The sequence below is a fragment of the Lissotriton helveticus genome, chromosome 5_1 (genome assembly GCF_964261635.1).
Source record: "Lissotriton helveticus chromosome 5_1, aLisHel1.1, whole genome shotgun sequence".
In the NCBI taxonomy this organism is placed as follows: Eukaryota; Metazoa; Chordata; class Amphibia; order Caudata; family Salamandridae; genus Lissotriton; species Lissotriton helveticus.
The window spans coordinates 104,426,045-104,447,063 of NC_136065.1; the positions used below are offsets into that span (position 1 = coordinate 104,426,045).

Consider the following 21,019-nt stretch of genomic DNA (forward strand, 5'->3'; position numbering starts at 1 on the left):
ACATAGTGTAGGTAAGTGTATCACTTTCACCTCACTAGAGCAATGTCTGGCACAGGAGAGCCCAGTGGACTCCAACCTGTGGAAGATAACCCTCCCAAGGTACCCTCCAGATTTGCTATCCTCAGTTTCAAGGAACTGAGGCACTTGTGAAGAACAAGAAAACTGAAGCAAGGGTTTAACCCTATACTTCAACACCTCTTAGATCTCTTAGATGAGTATGAGGCTCAAAAGGCCTCTGGTGTAGTCCCTACAGGGAATACAGATGAGGTCCTACCCTCCACTGAAGATGCCACTGATCCCCCCATTGTAGATGATGAGGAGGATGATGAGGATGAGGTGGGGTATGAGTCTGATGAGGATGGTAGCCAGGTCCAGGTCAGGAGACTTAGCCAGGCTAACTTAAGCCAATTTGGAGCTGAGAATGGGACAGCCCCATTCAGGCCTACAAGTGGGTTTAACCAGAGGTATAGGAGAGGGAGATCTCACTCAGGAGATTCTCATCACTCAAATGCTTCTAGGGGTTCTCAGAGGGGAATGACATCTCCTCAGAGGAGAGAACACCAGGCTAGGATGAGGGTAGTCAATCTCAGAATTGATAGAGAAGAACTTGCCCTAGCCAAAGAGAAACTTGCCTTTGACAGAGAAAGGAAGTTAGGTGGGGTAGAACCCACTGGTGGCAGCAGTATCCCTAAGGATAAAGACAGGTCCTATGACAATAGACACCTGAGTAAGATTGTGCCCCCCTACAAGATAGGGGATGACATCCACAAATGGATTACTGCTTTGGAGAGGGCCTGCAAAGTACAGCAGGTACCCCAAAGTCAGTGGGCAGCAATCTTGTGGCTCTCCTTTTCTGAAAAAGGTAGAGATAAGCTCCTCACAGTTAGTGATGATGATGCTAACAATTACACTGTCCTGAAGAGTGCTCTGATTGATGAGTTTGGCTTAACCACTGAATAGTACAGGTTGATGTTCAGAGACACCCAGAAGACACAGACTCAGGACTGGACTGATTTTGTTGATTGTGCCACTAAGGCTCTGGAAGGCTGGTTGTTGGAAAGTAAAGTTAAGGACTATACAGGATTGTATAATTTGATCATGAGAGAGCAAATCCTTAATAATTGTCAGAACCAGTTGTTGCACCAACACCTGATTGACTCAGATCTGACCTCCCTCAAGAATTGGGTAAGAAGGCGGACAAATGGGTCAGAACCAGGGTTAAGCAGAAAAACCAGGGCCAAGGTGGTGATCAGAAAAAGGCAGACCAGAAGGGTGGGGAACAGACACAAAAAGACCAGAAGTCTTCTCCAGGGCCCCAAAAGACCAATGTGGGGGGTCCCAAACTTCCAAGAAAAAGCAAAAAGTGGGGTGACCATAGGAAAGCAGTCCCTACTCTTCTACACAACCAAAGTCCAAGGACTGACCATAGTAATGCAGATGGTCTCTCCAGGTACTTCCACTTACAACATGAAGACACAACTGGTCAAGGTTAGTCTAATGTCCCTGCGTTTGGGGGGGGGTTGTGTAGGAGAGTAGGGTCTCCTTTCCTATGGTCACCCCAAGTTTTGCTTTTTGCTTCACTGGTTTTCGACTTAATGTGGCTGTGGGCCTGCTAATCAGACCCACAGCCCAGCTACTCTCTCTCTAAATCCACTACAATGTACTTTAGGTACATTACCAATTGGATACTGGGTCACCTTATGAGCCCCTGTACAGTGTACCATAGGTACCCAGGGCATAGGTGCATCCAAGGCCTACCAGGGGCTGCAGCACATCTTTTGCTACCCATGGCTGGCCATTCAAATCGACACAACTGGCTGATCACTCAGCTGGGGCAAGGTGGTGTAATCACCCCTTGCTTAGATATAGTATACCTATATCTAACCTTATGTCTGGACACATATACACCTATAAGTCACTCCTATGGCAGGCCTTAACAATCCTGGAGCCAGAGTGCTTGGTTTTATGTGAGATGGTGCTCTAGCATGAGCTGAGCCTATCTGCAGCTTTCGAAACCATGTCCTTTAGCTGTTCTTGGATATTGCCATACCATATACTCTTAAGTGCATTATGTACCTCGCGGTCAGATGCTAACTATGGTTTGGCTTTATCGAAACATGTTGAGTAAGGTGTCATATGATTTGGAATACTACCCCCTCATCAGTCCTGGCGACGGGGGTAGCATTCCACCCTTCTAGAGGGAGAAGACATGTTGTTCTTACTATTCCCGGTTAAAGTTAACCAGAGCCTCAGCATCACAAAATGGATGCTGCTGCCACAGACACAAGTCTGACCTCCTGCTGCTGGGAGCCCTTCCAGCGAGGGAGGCTTGGACAATAGGTTTCCTGCCTTGGGAGGTGCTAGCACCACCCCAGACAGGACTTTGTGTATTGAGACAGGGAGGGCTGAAAGGATTGAGACACTGCCTGGGGCACACAAGGTGTCCCATGCATAGTCCAGTTCAAACCGGTGCTGGGGCTTCCCTGCCCCAGCTCTGGCGCGAAACTGGATAAAGAGAAAGGGGTGTAACCGCCCCCTTCCCTGGTCCCACCCATAGGAGGGACCTAGCAGGTAATCCAGCCCCTAAGATTCGTATATAGGTAGGAGCTGAGTCACAGGACTTTAGATTATCCTGACTGAAACTTTGAAATGAAACTCTGGACCTTCATCACTCTACTTTGGAAGAAGACGACTGAAGAATCTCCCATGTGGTCAAGGAGTGACCACCCTGCACAAGCAGGCACCATCCAGCAATTGATGACTTGCTTTGCCACTGCCTCTCTCTGGAGCCCGAGCCCAGAGCCTGACAAGAACCAGATTCCCAGACATCCAACAGCCCATTCCACAGTGCCTGCAAAGCTGAGACCCGTGGAGGCGGCGAGAGTCATGGGACCGGCCATCTTGAAAAGTATGTGACCTGCTAACTGTGCAGCCCCCGAGACCTCCTCGAAGCTGTGCATTGGGGATTGAGAAGCCCCAGCCCCGAGCAGCATCTGCATCAAAGATCAGCCCTGCACACTCCACGAGTACTGCGTGGGGCCCTTTTGCATTTTCCTGCTTGACGTGTCTGCCAGGTCACTCGCCCATTGGCTAGTGGCCATCTTGGCAATGAAACTGAGAAACTACACTGCTGGTCTGGTTGCTCTAGACTGGCCCTTGCTTCCCTCAAAAGAAGCAGCCCCTCAGACCTTGCTGGTCTGAGTAAGAAGCCTACATCGATTCCTGCGTGGGTTGCCTTTGTCAAGGCTTGTTGTCTCCAATCTTAAAGCCGACACCGCCGACAGTGAGAACCTTTATGGGACAGTCTGTGCCTCCATCCTGGTCATCGTCGATGACTCCTGGACCACGTGGCTGCAGAGACAAGCTTCCCATTAGCACCTGATCGTATCCCGACATCGCCTGGTTCCGTCCTGGTTCCATCCTGGTCACTGGCGAGTGACCCAGACTCTGTCCCCTCTGCTTTCAGGTCCTCTACATCTTCGATCCACCCTTGGATCCACCCGGACTCTTCTCTTCTGGCCGCCTGCAGCATCTTTTCTCCAAGGCTCCATAGATCTCCACGACGAAACCCGACACACTTTGGGACTTATGCACCCGCTTCCTGTGGGTTAGGTAACGCGTGTACTACGGTGCTCCTGTAGAGGTTTACACTCCTAGTGTCCTAGTTTCACGTGGCTAAGGTCTATTCCAGTCAGAAGACTCCTAAATCTTTAACTTTATAACTTTTACGCACCCATTGAATTCAATGTGTACACTCGTGTGCTTTTAGACACTGCACACGCATCCCATGGGCCTCCTGCTCCCTAACCATTGGTAATCCAGTGTAGCCCCAGCGATTCCCAAGGCCCTAGGCCTTACCATTGTTTGTGACATGGTACTTATAGCACTTTTTTTAATATATGGTTTGACGGGCCACCCCGCCCTATCCATAGTTGTGCAACTTTTGTCTATTCTATTAAGTTACTTGTTTTGCGCTCGTGCTTCTGTGCTCATAAAGAGTTCAGGGGTTTGTTTAGAAATAAATACATATATATTTTTGAATATATATCCTGTGTGGTGTCCTTTCAGTTGGTATTAAAGGGATTTCATATGGTAAAACAACTGGCTTCACATGCCCTCTTGAGTTTAGCCTAAGACTGCTTTGTCCATGCTACCCCCAGGATAGCTGGTCTATAAGGATGACTTTACAACCATCACCATAAGGGTTGTTTGGACTGGTGCAAGGTGCTCACTAGAATAGTGAACATCATATACCAGGCCAACTTCTCACAGGTGGGTTTTCTAGAATTTGTGGCAACAGTCTGCTCTAAATGGAAGGTTCCTAGCTATTCCTATTTTGCCAGAGTTGCGGTTCCAGCACTATATGAAGATGTGCTGGAGGTTATTGGGGCAGCTTTGCAGAAGAGTGCTGTTCACGCTATCCACCTGACAACAGACATGTGGACCAGTTGCCAAGCCCTTGATTACATGTGTATCCCTGCACACTGGGTCTCTTTTGCAGGGTTAGAGAAAAGATGTCTGCAGGTGTTGACCCTGCCACAATTTTTCAAGCTAGTCGGAAACATGCAACAGTAGCCATGTTTGCCATGGAGAAAACTCATACTGCACCTAACCTTTTGGAGGAGTTTAATAGGAAGGTCTATGAATGGCTGCATCCAAGAAATCGCATAGTTGGTTATGTTTCCACGGATAATGGCAGTAATATAGTAAAGGCCATGCAGCAAGGTGACTATTTCAGAGTGCCGTGTTTGGCGCACAGTATTACCATCGTGGTGCAAGATTTCTTGAAAAAAGAAAACACAGTCAGCAAGTTACTCACCACCTGCCGAAGAATCTGCACACATTTCAGCCATTCTTTTAAGGCCCGGCAGGAGCTGAGCAGCATTCAACATGTACGCAGACTGCCAGTCAAAAGACTCATCCAGGAGGTGGCAACACGTTGGAACTCAACCTTTTACATGCTTGAGCGTCTGAGCAGTGGGGGGAATAAATGATTATGTCTATAAACTGGGTTCTACTATGAAAGACATGAGGCTAGAGTTTGAGGAATGGAAGCTAGTTGCAAGCCTGACAGACATGCTTCGTCCTTTTGAGGTCTTCACGTGTAAAGTCAGGAGGGAGGACTGTTCTTTGGGCAAAGCTATCCCATTGTTGCGCATGCTAGAGCACCAACTGAAGGCGGTGTCTTCAACGTTCCGAGATGATGCTGAAAAGCAAGACGCATATCAGTTGGCGGAGAGGTTATTAAGCCGCCTAGTTGCCAATGAAAGGCTTAAAAACATACATACAGAACAACATTACATTTGTGTCACTATTCTGGATCCACAGTACAAAAAGGCAGTGGCCAGCAAAGCATTCATTCCTTTTGATGAAGCAGATGTTTCAAAGTACGAACATTGGCTAGCTGTGTCAGCCACTCGATTTGAAAAAGAGCAGCAGAAAATTCAAGGAGCCGGCAGAAGTACAACTGAATCAGCAAGCCATCCTGCGTCAAGTTTCACTTCTGAATCTGTGGCCGAAGGGAGTCACTTTCCCTCACAGCCGTTAACGATACCAGCAACCGTATCATCATCCTCACCTGCACCAGGCCCAGCCATAATATTGTCGGAAGCGGACTGGCTAACTCATCAAGGGTTTGCTCGTTCCAGTGCTGCAAAGGCCACAGATGGTACGCAAAGTGGAGCAACTGTGGAGAACCTTGAGTGGATGGTGCAGACCTATCTGGATGACCCAACAGAGGTCTTTGTTAATCAGAAGCCATTGCTGTATTGGTATAGGAAAAGTGCTCTATCGCCACTGATCACCAACCTGGCTCTAAATTATTTGTGTTGCCCACTCGCAAGTGTGTCTTCTGAACGTGTTTTCAGTGCTGCTGGTGCCATTGTAACTTCAAAAAGGACCCGCCTCTCTCCCAAAAATGTGGAGAGGTTAACACTGATCAAGATGAATCAGCACTTCATACCACCAGATTACAAAATACGTGAATGAACGCAGGAAGAAGAGGACACCGACTTAGGTGACAGAAGATCTTCCCTGTTAGCTGACCTACTCCTGTCTCAATTCATAGAGTTTGAGGACGAGCTCTACTTCCCTGACACCGAAGCCTGAAAATTACTTCCTTTTTTTTTCATCCTTATTCACTTTTATTCCTGTGTGTCTTTCTTTGTTTTGCAACATTTACCACAACAAAACTCTAATCACCTAACCACAACAAGTCCATCAGCAGCACTGTCTTCATCTTATTTTCCTTATTGATTTGAAGGTGCCGCAGTCTGCATTCCTGAGGTTCACAAGTTCACAACTCAATCATGCTCCTCTATCCTCCTCCTCCAGACTCCCCATATCCATTTCCCTCAAGGCAGATGGATGGATTACGAAGAATAAAGAAACTTTGTCTTCGTAGACGAGTCCCCTCAAGTCGGACTGAAATTACTGACTGACTACATGCTTGCTGATTGCTGACAGAGTTACTTCTGAAATTGACAGGAGATGCTGCCCTGTGGGCCCTCATTTTCCGAAGAAGATGCGGACAAAAAGTAGAATAAGTAATGAATAATGAGAAGATGGCATGCAGTGGACAGCAATGGCTGTCTGGCTCTGATGAAACCAATTGCTGTTTTTTTGTTGTTGCATGAAATGAATCATATGTCTTGTCTTAGTTAGTATTTAATCTTTTACACAGTAATTGTAACTCATGTCTACTACTCTGTTTTTTTACCTTGTTTAATTCAAATTGTACTTCAACTTCAGGGGCCACTATGTTGCATTTTCTAATATGCAAAATGTCCTTGGAGTGGACTCACTTACCAATATACCATGATGATTGATTAAATAATATATATTTTTTCTTTGTAGTCACTCACTGGGATGGATGGATCATCAGCGTCGGTTTACGGAAGAACTATGGCCAATTTGTGAGTGGCAAACAGGTAGACCAGTCTACAACCACTTCTACAGCAGAACTACATGTCTGTCTATTCGTGGTTGTAGTCGTCGAGGGCGAGGCAGTGTAGTGTTGTTGCTATGCCCGGCAGAGTCCACTCCACTCCAGACAGCAGTTCATGTAAAAGTGGGGCTATGTGGCTTGCTGCATACAATTAGATATGCTTTGTCTGTCTGACAAAGAGCCTAGGTATGCTACATCAGGTTGCTTCACTCAGTGGTGCCTGCCTTGACCGTCTGCATGGCCCTGCCTCAAGCTTGGGCCAAACATCCATTATGTTTGCGAGATTTGCTGTTTTTCGGTTTTTCGCGAATCTCGCAAATTGACCGAAAATTCGCAAATTCTTGAGCGGAACGGATTTTTGCCCCATGCTAGCAGCAGGGCCATGCAGATAGTCAAGGCAGGCACCACTGAGTGAAGCATCCTGACGTAGCATACCTAGGCTCTTTGACACAGACAGACAAAGCATATCTAGGGTTTAGGGTTCAGTGCGATGTACTAGGGTTTTTGGGTTTAAGTTGGTAGGGTTCCTACTGAGTCTAGGGCTCAGGCACTCGTTCATAATGATGTTGGCAAGGTTTTAGGGGGGTTTGGCTTTCTTAGGTCCAGAATTGGCAGAATTTTGACCTTTTTGGGTGTTTTGCGGGCACGTGTGTTTGGGTGAAAAGTGAAAACTAGTCGTAGACCTTCTTCTTCTTCTTCTTCGAAGATCGCAGTGGTTCGATTTTGTTCTGCCTCGCTAAGATTCTTGGGAATCGCTGGAACAAGTGTCCAGGTAAGTTTCAAGAGGATCGAAGTAGTGGAAGTGCTGAAAACAGCAATTTTTTGTGAACAGCGCAATTTGCCACGTTTTGGATATACCAGTATTGCATGTTTTTGGGGGGCTGTTTGGGGGTGTTCTATATTTGTGAGGGTGGGTCGGGGGGTCTTGGAGCACTGCTGGGATGGTCTAATTTTGATTGCAAGTGGTTTCAAGAAAATCCATGGTGGAAAAGGGGGATTTGGTCCTAGTTGCAGACAGCGTTTTGGCACGATTTAAACTGAGGCCTAGCAGTATTGCGCATGTTTGGGGGGCTCTTTGGGGGGGGTTCTAGGTTTTTGGGGTGGGTTTGGGGGTCTGGGAGCAATGCTGGAAAAGTCTCATTTTGATTGCAAGTGGTTTGAAGAAAATCCATGGTGGAAAAGTGGAGTTAGGACCTAGCTGCAGAGCGCGTTTGGAGTGATTTTAGAGGTAGGCCTCAAATTTTCTAAGTGTCACATTTTCCATTTTTGCTTTTGGCCTGTTTGGGGGTGTTCTACTTTTTTGTGGATGGGTTGAGAGGTCTGGGGGCATTGCTGGGAAGGTCTAATATTGGATGCAAGTGGTTTGGAGAAAATCCATGGTGAAAAAGTTTTTCCTTTTTAGCTCGCTTGCGTGTTTTTGGGGTGCTGTTTGGGGGGGTTTAGGTTTTTGGGGGTCAGGGAGCACTGCTGGGATAGTCTAATTTTGACTGAAAGTGGTTTGAAGAAAATCCATGGTGGAAAAGGGGAGTTAGGGCCTAGCTGCAGAGCGCGTTTGGAGTGATTTTAGAGGTAGACCTAGCTGAGGATAGCACTCCTGCGTGTTTTTGGGGGGCTGTTTGGGGGTGTTCTCCATTTCTGGGGGTGGGTTGAGGGGTCTGGAGGTACTGCTGGGAAGGTCTAATTTTGATTGCAAGTGGTTTGAAGAAAATCCATGGTGGGAAAGGGGGGTTAGGGCCTAGCTGCAGAGCGCGTTTGGAGCGATTTAATGGTAGGCCTCTGTAGATTTTCTAGTGCAGCTTTTTCCATTTTTGCTTTTGGCCTGTTTGGGGGTGTTCTTCTTTTTTGGGGGTGGGTTGAGGGGTCTGGGGTCACTGCTGGGAGGGTCTAATTTTGTTCTAAAATCGCAGTTTACACTTTACACCTAGCTTGAGGGGAAAGATCCGCAAATTTCGCCCACACTTATTTATCCTTGAAGAGTACGCACTTTCGAAATGATGCTTGTATGTAATTTGTAATACTGTCGACTCTGAAACTGAAAGTGTTATTTTGCACTACACAGCGTACCTTATATATTTTTTCTCTGTGGTGTTTTAATATCACTTCCTGTTTTTCCATCAACAATTACAGGCCGACTTTTACCCTGTCCAATGCGAGCCGCAATTCAGCATCCGCCAGGCAGGCAGTGGACAAGGTGTCTTCTGGTCCCCAACATTGGTCGAGGGAGCGTCAGATGGAATGGAGGAGTACCGCGAAAAAGAGGAATAGCTGGATGCATGCAACTTCCCAAATTCAACAGGACAACTGCAACAACATACAGTTACAGTATCCATCTTCATTTCTACTTATCTTTTAATTAATGTTATTGCTGTGAACTTCTATGAGTGTGACTCTGTGCATTTGTTTGCTCTCTGCTTCAATTCATCCCTCCAGCCATTGTATACTTTTTTCTTTGCTATTTTTTAAACTAATTTAATGTACTAAGTGGTTCTTCTCTCTGAGGGCAGATAGGCAAGTGAAATTGCGTAATTACTGCAGCCCTGTACTGTCACATTGTTTCTTCATAGTTAGTACATTGTAGAAAGTACTACTTACTTTTCAGTAACCTATCCATTTAGCAAACAACTTAATGCATGCAGTAGTGCATGCACTTCCTTTATGTCCCTCAAAAGATTTATGGATAGGTTTGTAGCCAAAGATTTTTTTATCTTCATTTGTTGTTTGTCCATGGTATGCTTTTTTTTTCCTCTCTCCACAAAACTTTCCCCACAAACCCCATTCCCATCCAAGTTTCAAACCCTAACCCTCTCCCCCGAGCTGTGTGGTTTTCATTGAGGTGTGAGTAAATTACAACAATAATTTTGAAAATTTTTGGACGTTTTAGATAATTCATGCTGGTAAGTTTGAGGAAACCAAACGTGCCGTAACCCCCGCCCACCACCCCACAAAATAACATCAACGCGTACCCTATGTTGAAGTATGTAAAATAAATAATTGTATTAACCCTAACAAAAATAAACTAGTCCCACCCCTCCCTTACCCAAACAATTGTCCATTTCAAATAGTCCTCTGAAAAGTCCCAAATAATCCCCAACTCCCGATTCCCGCCCCCCCAACAGTCTTTAAAAAAGGGGCAAGGGACAGTCACTTCCTCCGGTGGTATCCTGTAGACAGGTTGTCCCGCAGCTCTTTGCGGAGGTCCCGCATCTGGCGTTGTTGTTTCTCAGCCAAGCGCTCCGGGAAGTCCACTCTTTTTCTGAGGCCGCGCTGGGGGGGGGCAGCAGTTGTTTTTGCTGCTGTGCGGCGGCGGCGGGAGGCTGCCGGGCCACGGCGCCGTTTAGCTGGAGGCTGCTGGCTGGTGCATCCGGGGGCACTGGAGGAGGATGCAGTAGTTGCCACCTCCTCGTCCTGCTCCCAGGCCCACAGCCGCCGATATTCAGCGCAAATGGCCTCCAGCTTACGGGCCCTGGCCCGGACAGCCATCTCCTTCCGGGTGAGCTTTTGTTGCAGAGCATCTATATGAGGAAAGAAAGAAAAATACTGTAGCCAATAGTCTTTACCATTAACTCAAAATAATTCATCACAAAGTTGTCTCACAGTCAGTAACACTAGCAACTTGCAAGCACAGTACAACATTTTGGCATGTATCTTTCCGCCGTCTTTGTAGGCCTATGACATTAGTGGATGTTTCAGGAATTCTACTAGCAGCACTATGGGCTCACTACTACAAAGTCAGAGAGTCAGACAATACCTCAGTCTTCTTTTTTTCTCTTGTTTTGCAAAAGAAATTACTTGTACGTGAACTTGTGGTAGCCTAGCCGGCAGCATAATGCCAGCTCACTCAGCTTGCACCCAAGAAAAACAGACACAAGCCATGATGACGCAGACTCGCATTACGTTAAGCAGTACATGCAGGTGGTGAAAGGGAAGCTCTTACTTTTCTATATGGGTGGCACTGGCCATACTCGGTTACCTCAAGGGCTACTGCTCAATGTAATTTATATTTCGCACTGCCCCCCAGGCCTTGACTACTACAAAAGGAAAATTAAGATTATTCATTTCTGATGCTATATCCTGCCGATCACATGATCTTTGCTTATATGATGGATGTCTTTAGGTGCTTTGTTTTGATAGATTGAGTGAACAACAGCGATAGTCCACCCATGACACAGCTGAAAGAAAATTATTAACATAGGGAGTGAGTGTGGTACCCATAATTGCCGGAGGAAGGGACTTTACTTGATATAATGTCAACTATACAATACATTGACAATATATGCTGTGCTTGCAAAGTAAACTACTGTACTGTTAGTCAAGGGAATATTTCTGAACAATCACAACTTCTAGTATTTGGATTTCCTCAGCTTTGCTACTCTGGCACGGACATGCTGTTCAAAGTAACACTCTTCATCCACTGAGCATCTGCTCTACTACATACACCTCTGCTATCTATGAGGAAGAAGAAGATACCATCCAGGTTCCCAAAGTAAACGTCTATCATTCTTCTTAATGTCTCAACTGTACCAAGTTTACTTTTTCTCAACAACCAACTAAAACCCTTTTCATTTTATTTGGTAAACCACCGTCTTGACTTGCATTTGAGTTTGACCCAAATGATATATTGCAATGCACACCACACATGCATTTTCTCTGATTCACCCACACATGCAGTCATCTTTTCTTTCTCCTCCAACCATCCTTGCTTCAAGCAGCCATGCATGTGATTCCTTCTTATCAGCCACCTCTGCCTGCATTCAAAAACATGTATCGTTCTTTACAGTCATAAATGTTACGACTCGATCGTCCTTCCTTTCGCCCTTCTTTCCCTTTTCGTTCTTCACATCCCTCAAGTTCATCTGATATGACTTGGCTTCACGATAAAAATTTCCCAGATGAGTTGAAGTCATAGAGGGGGCCATTGCTTACCCGAGAACTACCGCCGCTAATGCTATGGCTAAGTCAAGGTTGACTGTCTTCTCCGTGATTGGCAAAAAATGTAGTTCTAAATTAGTAACTGTTCTTAACAGTAAAGTGTACTTGTACTAGTTTACTGTCTACTGTACAGTACATCATACACTCCTTTGCGAGCCTACTCAAAAATGTCAATAAGTAAGGAGTATAATAACTTACCACCGTCCGCCGCCGCTTAGCCTTCCCTCCCAACTCCTCCTGGTGGCACTGGTTGTGGCGCTGCCACATCACCTGGAGTGGACCCCTCCTCACTGCTGGCCCCGGCACTGGTGTTAGGTGCCGCATCCGATGTTGTGACGTCTAGAAAAAACATGTCATATTTTCAGATGCCATACACCACCCCCTATGTCGTCTCGTAATGAAAAAAAATGTTAATACATGACCAATTTTTATTGGGAATGAAAATAAGTGACGGCTTTGGGGAGGATGATAACATTTTATATGGTTAGCCATTAAATGCTACACCATTTTGGCACAACTGATGAATGCTTGCTTTTTAACGTGCACCATTTTTATAATTACAGACAGAAGATTCCATTGCCCTTCTGCCAACAGGACAATTCAAGAAGATTCCATTGCCCTTCTGCCAACAGGACAATTCACCACCTACTCCTCATCACCAGCAGTACTTTAAGTACTTTAGAAGGTGGGGGCTCCCGCACAGTTATTCTAATAATTTGATGTGTTAAGTTATATTGATTCAGGGGAATGTTGTTTAAACTTTACCGTCATCTATCACCAGTGCTCCCTCGCAATACTGCGCTATTAAAAATGAAGATATCGTTTTTTTATTTATTTGAAAATAAAACTTTAAAACTAACACTGTGTGGTTTTTATTCACGAGTGAGTGAGCGGAAGGATTTGAACTTTGAACTACTGAACTGTGCAGGCATGTTTCCGTGACTCTGATAGGTTGGGACTCTGCGGTAGTCTTCTTCTGTTCTTCTGGGTCGTAACGTAATCATTGGTCAGACACACTAGATAGTCGGTCAGGGGATTGGGGGTTCAACTCCTGTTCGGACTGAGGTATGTGGAAAGTCGAACTGCACCTATCATCAACAATGTCCTATTTCTCTTGTCCATACTTCTGTATGTGCAGAATAGTCCCTGAAACACTAGCGGTATGGTATTTGCTCCTATCAAATCAAAAAAGCCAACTACTAGCTTATTCTTGCTGGACACATTGACATTTTGTTGTTGGAAATTGTCAACGCACTTACATTAAGAAGACTGGAATAGACAGCAAGGGCAAGCCAGAGGACTGCACTCAGTACCTGGATCAGAGTTTTGTTTAACACCGTTTGCCGACTGGGCAAGCTTAGCTACCTACACAGACCGACTCATAATAATAGTAAATAATAGTAAATAATAGTAGTAGCACAGGAAGTGATGGTAGAGGCAGGATAAGAATGTAGAAACAGTGTACAAGAAGATCAAAGACTATTTTGTAAAACATAGAATTAGGAAGCAATTTTGAATGAATAGGACCTGTAAAAGTTAGGGAAGTATAATTATTAATATTAACAACAGAAGTACTTACTGGGGCCAGCAGAAGAGCCTGCAGAGGACCGTTCCTGCCCACCTTGTTCCGCCGGAGTTTCAGTCTTCTTGCCCCTGGGAGGAGATGATAATCATGAATTAAACACAAACATGGTTGATTGTTTTTTTTTTTAATATTTGATTTCTTTGACCACAATCTAAAATTATCTCGGGGAAACAAATTACCAACAATTGCACTACATGTATTGATTGACCTATCTGATCTGGTCAACTAGGATAGATAGTACAGTACTGGATTCGCAGACAGTCTACTTGGAAAGTTATGTAAATCACTAACTAAACCAACAACAAAAAGGTTCTACTACGACTGCCAGCACTCAGCAACGCGCGACGTGACAGACACAGTCTGTCATCATGATTGCAGACCACTAAAAAAATTTCAATCTACTAAATAACAAATCATAATATACTCAACCTATCAATCCACCACTATCTCTTCTTACTGGCAGCAGGAGTACAAAGGAAGGACTAGACTTGAGTCTCTAGTCTCTCTAGCATTACGCAGTTCTGCTCTCAAATAAGCACAAAGTTGCAAACAAGTAAGCGTAGTAGCAACGCCACTGGGCAGGCAAGCACCTGCAATCACAGAAGCTATTTAAACGTTAATTTACCTGCAATGTAATCGAATCGGCAGCATTCTTGCTCTTCGGGAAAAACATATATTAGCAATATAACACAGAGCAGAAGAAAACAAAGTAGTTATTAAATAGCTACTCACCAAGGCCAGGGATCTCCACACCTAGCAGGTGGAGCAAGTCCTGCTCGCAGTCAAGGAGGTCCTACCACCGGTGCGTTGCTTGATGGTAGGTGCGCCGGACCCTCGACTCCCTCCACATTGCCCAGCACACCTTAGCCCACAACGGGCGACGCTCCCGGAGGCCATACCCTGACGCGAGCCTGCCCCCTGCTGCCACGGTCTTGGGGAGGTGGTGCTGCACGTAAAAGATCAGTGCAGCCACCTCCACCGGGCTGAAAATCTCCCTGGCCGTCACATCCTCCCCTCTTAAGTGCCCGCAAGGGAGCCGGCTACGGGGTGCAGGACCCTTCCCCTTCACATCTTTGCCGGCTCCCTTTGCCATGGTCCTGGACAGTAAAGTAAAATTAAAAAAAGGAAAGAATAGGGAAAAAGTGAAGAAAAGAGAAAAGTAGTTTTAAAGTAACCAAAAGTAGAAAAAAACACAAAATATAGATGTAGAAAAAGAGAGGGATAGAAAATGAGTAAAAAAGATAAAAAAAAACTTCTAACAAAGAAAGGATGGCAAAGATTCAAGCTGGATACAAAAAGCATGCCCAGGACCATAGCAATGAATGCAAAACAAGATGGCCGCACCCATTGAGGACCGCGTGGGTAAGTTTGCGCGATATTTCCCCAGCGAGCACGCAAAAACGCACGCGAACACGTAATCGCGTCCCGCACACAACGCGAGCTTGCAAATAGCACCCGGAAACGGAAATACGCAACACGCACAAGACGGCCGCGCGCATGTACGACCGCATGGGTAACTTCGCCGTCGGTGCGCTGCAAGCGGCCCGCGAATATGCAAAAAACCCTACGAACACGCACAAAAAACCCCCGCAAATTTGCACAAATTCACAAATTTTGCAGTTCGCGAATCCGCTTTTGCACGAATTTGCGTACCGCGAATCGCGCATTTCACCCATACTTATTACTAGTTACTAATCTGGCTCTTATTATACAGTCTTTAATATTGATGTTAATTTATGTGATGTGTGCGATCAAAGGTTTGGTGAAGTCGGAGGGGGCGTGGCTTGCCGTGGAACGTGATGGCTGCTTGATGGAGCGGCTCTGCAGGCCTGACCTGATTTTCCCCGTAATATCTGTCACACACACCCGCAATGAGGAGTGTTACTGAGGGGAAACATCGTTTACAACGTGGTGTTTACACCGCATGACCTTTACCATGCTGCCATTACAACGCAAATCATTACTACAACTTGCGCCGGATGGCGCTCTTGGTTAAGGAATATTGTGATTTTCTATTCCAACACCTTCCCTACTGTTATGTGGGCTGGAGTTGGAATAGAAAATCATATTAATCCTCAATCCGCGCCCTCCAGCGCAAGTCGTTGTAACGGCTTGGGTTGTAAAATCTGCGATGTAAAGTACCGCGATCAAAATGATTGCGTTGTACTGTCATACATCCGTTACTGAGGCACTGGGCATCACAGGAACCCCGGGCGAGAAGTAGACCCTGAAAAAATCTGGATCGGATCTCGATTTGCAGAGCCGGAGAACAGAGTGCCGAAAGGAAGCTGAAGAGGAGGCGTGTGGCCCAGCTCAAGGGCGCGTGGGAATGCTGGAAGTGCCATCGGTTGGAGCAGCCATCGAAGTGCAATGCAGGATACCTACAGCGCTGTGAACATTGCAGAGAAGGAGGTGCAGATCCAAGGTCGATCCCGGACCCCACGAGACTGAAGAGCGCCGCAGGGACGAACATACCCGCACAGCCTACAGTATCTCAGGCAGAAACTTGGCAGTAAGTGAGGGTGAGCAGGCGAAGGGCACGATAGATGAACACTAGAGAGGGTGCAAATACACTGGTGCATTCAGATTGAGCCCCGGGTGGCCATATTGGCAAAACCGGCTGGGAGGCTCACCTGATTGATACGGCCTCGCTGCCATTTGCCCCACACAATGGTCCATTGCAATCACAGCCTGGAGGCGGAAAGAGAGAGAGGTGCAGTTTGAGCCGTGATACCAAGGGGTCTAGGGGGTTCCATTTAATATTCTGAGAGGCCGGCATTTGCCCCTAGTGAAGAACCGACAGACCGTGGGGTCGGGGGCAATCTGAGGCTTCTGGTCCCCACCCCTGGAGAGCAGATTTGATGTGCGCAAGCTATTGCGGCCATGACTGGGGGCAGAGGTCAGGTGTGCCCCATCAAACTAAACTGGATAAATACACGGTACCCCAGGACCAACCGACCAGTATAGAAGGGGCAGTGGCTTCTGGGCCACGCAAGGGGGTCCCTCAAATGGAGCATCCAGAACTGACCCTGCAGGATGTTATGGCTGCAATTCAAGTGATTAAAAAAGACCTGGCTGTAAAGATCGACACTGTAACGACGGAGGTATCCCTGATCCCAGATCCTCGCAACATGAGGGACAGAGTGACTGAAGTGGAGGGAACAACAAAGGAACTGGTAACGGACATGAAGGACCTCCAGAAGCAGGTGAAAGATCTAACACAGAATACAAGGGATTTAGAAGCCAAGATGGAGGATCAAGAGGGCGCTCCTGCCACAATATTACCTGCATTATTGGGGTGCCATTGAGAGTGAAGGGACCAGTGGTGGATCTGGTCGTGAAGACCTGATTACATATTCACTCAAGCCACAAAACCCCTCTAAATTGTTTTCGGTGGAGTGCGCCCATAGGGACCAATACTGGGAGCCCCTTCACGACCTATAATTGCGATAGTGTTTAATCACAGAGACAAGAACGTGATCCCCCAGGTGGCCAGGAGCACTCCACAGTTGAAATATGAGAATGCCCTCATTACTATTTATCCGGACTTTACGCAGAAGGTGCATCAGCAGAGACAATCTTTTATAGACATTAAAGCACACCAGGTATTCACTAAATGATTCAATAAAGTTCTGTCCTCTGGGTCTTTTCTACCCCCCAACAAGGGACGAGTGTGAGGCAATATCTTCCAGGGTATGGGCCAAGAAGACACATTCCTTTTCAGCCCCTTTCATTTGCCCACCCTATCCATTTTGATGTTCTTTCGGGCTTGACAGACATTGAGTGACTGCCTGTAAACTCAGGCAGTATAGTTGATCCGAAAAGTTCACAGCCATGAAAACTTAGACAAAGAGGATATCGGGAGTAAACAATTAACAGATCTATCTGCTCCTCTTTTGCTAAATACCAGCATCTGCGACAATAATATGAAGACTGCTGAACTTCTCTTTGTGGACTCAATTCCTGCTCCCAATTCGAACTTGGGAGGGAGGGACCCGGTATTTTATCCACGCCCACTGTATTTGTATCACAACTAACCAAGGCAGGTCAGGTGAACCAGATCCCCGCTACCGCCATGTGCAGAATCATCTCATGGAATATTGCAGTAATACGCGCAAAATTAACCAATGAGGATTGGGTGAACTACATTAAGGATTTCGATATCATTTGTCTCCAAGAAACATGGCACCAAGTTGACATTGTGTTGGACAGTTACAGCTCACTGAATGTCAATGCAACACCTGCAGCAACAGAAACATTGGAAGACGACAACTGGATAGAAGCAATCCAGAGTCCAAGGGAGGTGGTGATACGGGCAAGATTTCAATAATACAACTGTGCATACTACACAGATCATACACCTCTTCAGTGCTTTTGCATCGGATAAGGAGGAGGGATTCCGACCTATGTGTACGGAAGTGTGGGGATGCGGGTACATGCTTTCATATATTATGGTTCTGCCCCAAGATACAACAGTTTTGGAGAGAGGCCATCCAGGTCATGTCGGAAGTAACTAAGCAGGTGGTTCCAAGTGAGGCGGGGTAGCACATCCTTGTGTGAAGGATGAGGTAAAATTGCCCAAATATTCCAAGATATGGCTTATGTTAGCTAGCATAGTTGCTAAACGGCACATAGCAAGGGAGTGGTGGGAGCCAAACCCCAAGCATGCTGAAATGACAGGAAGATCTAGATTGGTGTTGTAATACTGAGAAGGTGGTTTACAAGGGTAGGGGGTGCCCAAAGAAGTGGGATTAGATATGGGGAAGCTGGGTACAGTAGAAGGGACTTTAATCACGGGTTATTCAAGTGTGTGTGGGAATTGAGGGAGATAGAATACTGCAATGTATAAAGTTGTACTGGATCATGCCTTGTCGTAGGGATTTTGTGCGGCATGTAACAAATGTTGACAAGTGGAATTGGTAGTGAAGCATTTGCCCAGAATGTACTTACTGTCAGGTGTGCTTATTTAATGAAAAGACGTAAAAAAAAATAAAGTTCTGTGAAGTCACTTTCTGCCAAGATTGTGTTCAATTTCTATGATGTCACTGAGATCAAAGGTAGAGATGGCAGTTCTGCTACCCCTTGCATTTGGAGAATCAAGGTCAATGATTCTGAGGAAGCAAGCAGATAAGATCATTTTCAGAGCTCCACTAATGTTTGGCTCAGATTTTACCTGTCATCAGGGGACAAAAGAATGAAGGAAAATACAGGTACTAGTTAAAATAAAAAGAATTGACCCAAAAACTGGTTTTCAGATTCCAGTTTTCGATTCTCTGGGCTGGGAAATGACATTCCTCCAGTTCCGACGAAGGACAGACAGAGCACCGAGAGCGAAAGGAAGTAGCAGCCCAGAGAATCGAAAACTGGAATCTGAAAAGCAAAAACAGAAGGTGCCAAAAACTTCAAAAATAAGAGTACGAACTTAAGAAACACCGAATACTCTTGTCTTCCTACACATATCGGCATCCACCTTCGTAAAGAATAGAAACAATAGAAACACATTAAAACCAAATATATATAAAAAAAAGTGGAACAGACGCGTGAGAGCGTCATTGTAGATAGGTACATACGATGTTCTACTAAAATAAAGTAGAGCCCTGATGAAGACCTTTTAAACTTGAAGTTTCTGGTCCCATAAACATAAGGTCGAAACGCGTTGGTAGGAAACAGATAGAGGTTTGAAGGAATCCAAGAAAAAGAAACACTGACCCCGTCAGGGCAGTTGAGTGGAAAACGTTCAAGTTCCTTTGCAAGAGACTGTAAAACTAAACCTCCGACCCTATTTAGGACCATACAAAATTAGGACACTTTGAGGACTTAGGCAGCTTTGGTCCCAGGAAACATCATTGAAAACTATAGGACTTTTGAAATGTATCCCTTATATGGGTAAAAAGAGTGGTATCTAATTGTAAATATTACTTTTTGGTTTAATCACTTGCGGCGTATGTGCAATTGTAATAATGATGTATTTTCTATATACATAAGTGTATTGTGATATAACTGTTTTCATGTATTGAAAAGAAAAAAAATGAAAAAAAAGAAACAAAAAGCCTTCAGATGTATGAAACGTCAAACAAACAAAAAAGGCTTGAAGTAAAAATAAAAAAGAAATGGTTGCCCAAAGTCAATAAAAAGGACTTTTGCAGGCTAAAAAGAAAAGTTGTAATTTATGGTTTTCAGAGGCACCTGTCTTTATAAACTAACTACTGTGTACAGTGACAGCAAAATACCACGTGAAGAGACAATAAAGCATCCAGTGCCGCTATATTAATAGAAAGACCATCACACTCACCTTTTTCTTTTTGGAGTTTGTCTGTGTACACAAAAAAAATTAATATAAGCTCACTAGAATTTGTTTTTATATAAGATCCATCTATGATTGCTCAGTTTATAAACTTACCTCTTGCTGCTTTAATTAAATCACCTATTAGAAAAAAGATAGAGAAAAATACTTTAATTTTGTTTTGAGGATGTGTAATTTATTTCTGCACTGCCTGCTGATGAAAATAGACAGATAAAGGAAAACTAAGAACGGGTAGTACCAGCTACCAATGAGGATTTTCTAAATATTTTATTAGTTTTTGCAAAACAAAATGTCTGTTATGTCATACTCATAAAATATTTCTGTTCATATACTCGTAGATATTTTACATGATTCAAACTGACCTATCACATTCACATTCATTATACTTTTCTAAAATCTCTAAATCATTGGCATTTTATTTTGAAGTATATGACATCAAGTTACTTTCCACTATAAGGGCTTTTCCTGCCTACCCTAGGGGTGACTTATAAGTATTAAAATGGAAGGTTTAGGCCTGGCAAAGGTTCATTCTGCCATGTTGAAATGGAAGTTTAACACTGCACAGCCAGGTTGCAGTGTTAAGTCAAGCTATCCAGGCTGATGAAGGCTGATAGCCAGAAACCGGCCCTTGGATGCTTGATTCCGGTCTGGGAAAGGCATGGCTTGGTAGTTCGGACTGGACTGTTCCCATGAGGCACAGTGTCAGAGCTGATTTGCATATAGCCAGTGTCTAACCCAGGGTGGTGTGGAGTGCAAAAAAATGATGGATTTAGGCCCAGATCCTTGTACTGGGGTGAATGTATGACATTGTTCTACATTCTGTCCATCAACTGTGTTTTTTGCAATTTTCACCCCGAGTGGGCTGGGTATGCTCAGACGTGTGTCCCAGGCTCTCCACACCACTGGAGTCAGGCTATCCAGGCTGATGAAGGCTGATAGCCAGAAACCGGTCCTTGGATGCTTTATTCCGGTCTGGGAAAGGCATGGCTTGGTAGTTCGGACTGGACTGTTCCCATGAGGCACAGGGTCAGGGCTGATTTGCATATAGCCAGTGTCTCACCCAGGGTGGTGTGGAGTGCAAAAAAACGATGGATTTAGGCCCAGATCCTTGTACTGGGGTGAATGTATGACATTGTTCTACATTCTGTCCATCAACTGTGTTTTTTGCAATTTTTACCCCGAGTGGGCTGGGTATGCTCAGACGTGAGTCCCAGGCTCTCCACACCACTGGAGTCAAGCTATCCAGGCTGATGAA

The 21,019-nt window shown here is 45.2% G+C and overlaps 1 protein-coding gene across 1 annotated transcript in view; it reads right to left on the reverse strand.

The window, feature by feature from the left end:
• LOC144754231 (butyrophilin subfamily 2 member A1-like) overlaps positions 1-21,019 on the reverse strand; it is a 471,426-nt gene that overhangs the window by 40,657 nt on the left and 409,750 nt on the right. The window contains exons 10-11 of the mRNA XM_078641822.1: positions 19,861-19,884; positions 19,753-19,773 (exon numbers count right to left, since the gene is read on the reverse strand). Of these exons, the coding sequence (XP_078497948.1) occupies positions 19,753-19,773; positions 19,861-19,884 (45 nt within the window). The remainder of the gene's footprint in view (positions 1-19,752; positions 19,774-19,860; positions 19,885-21,019) is intronic.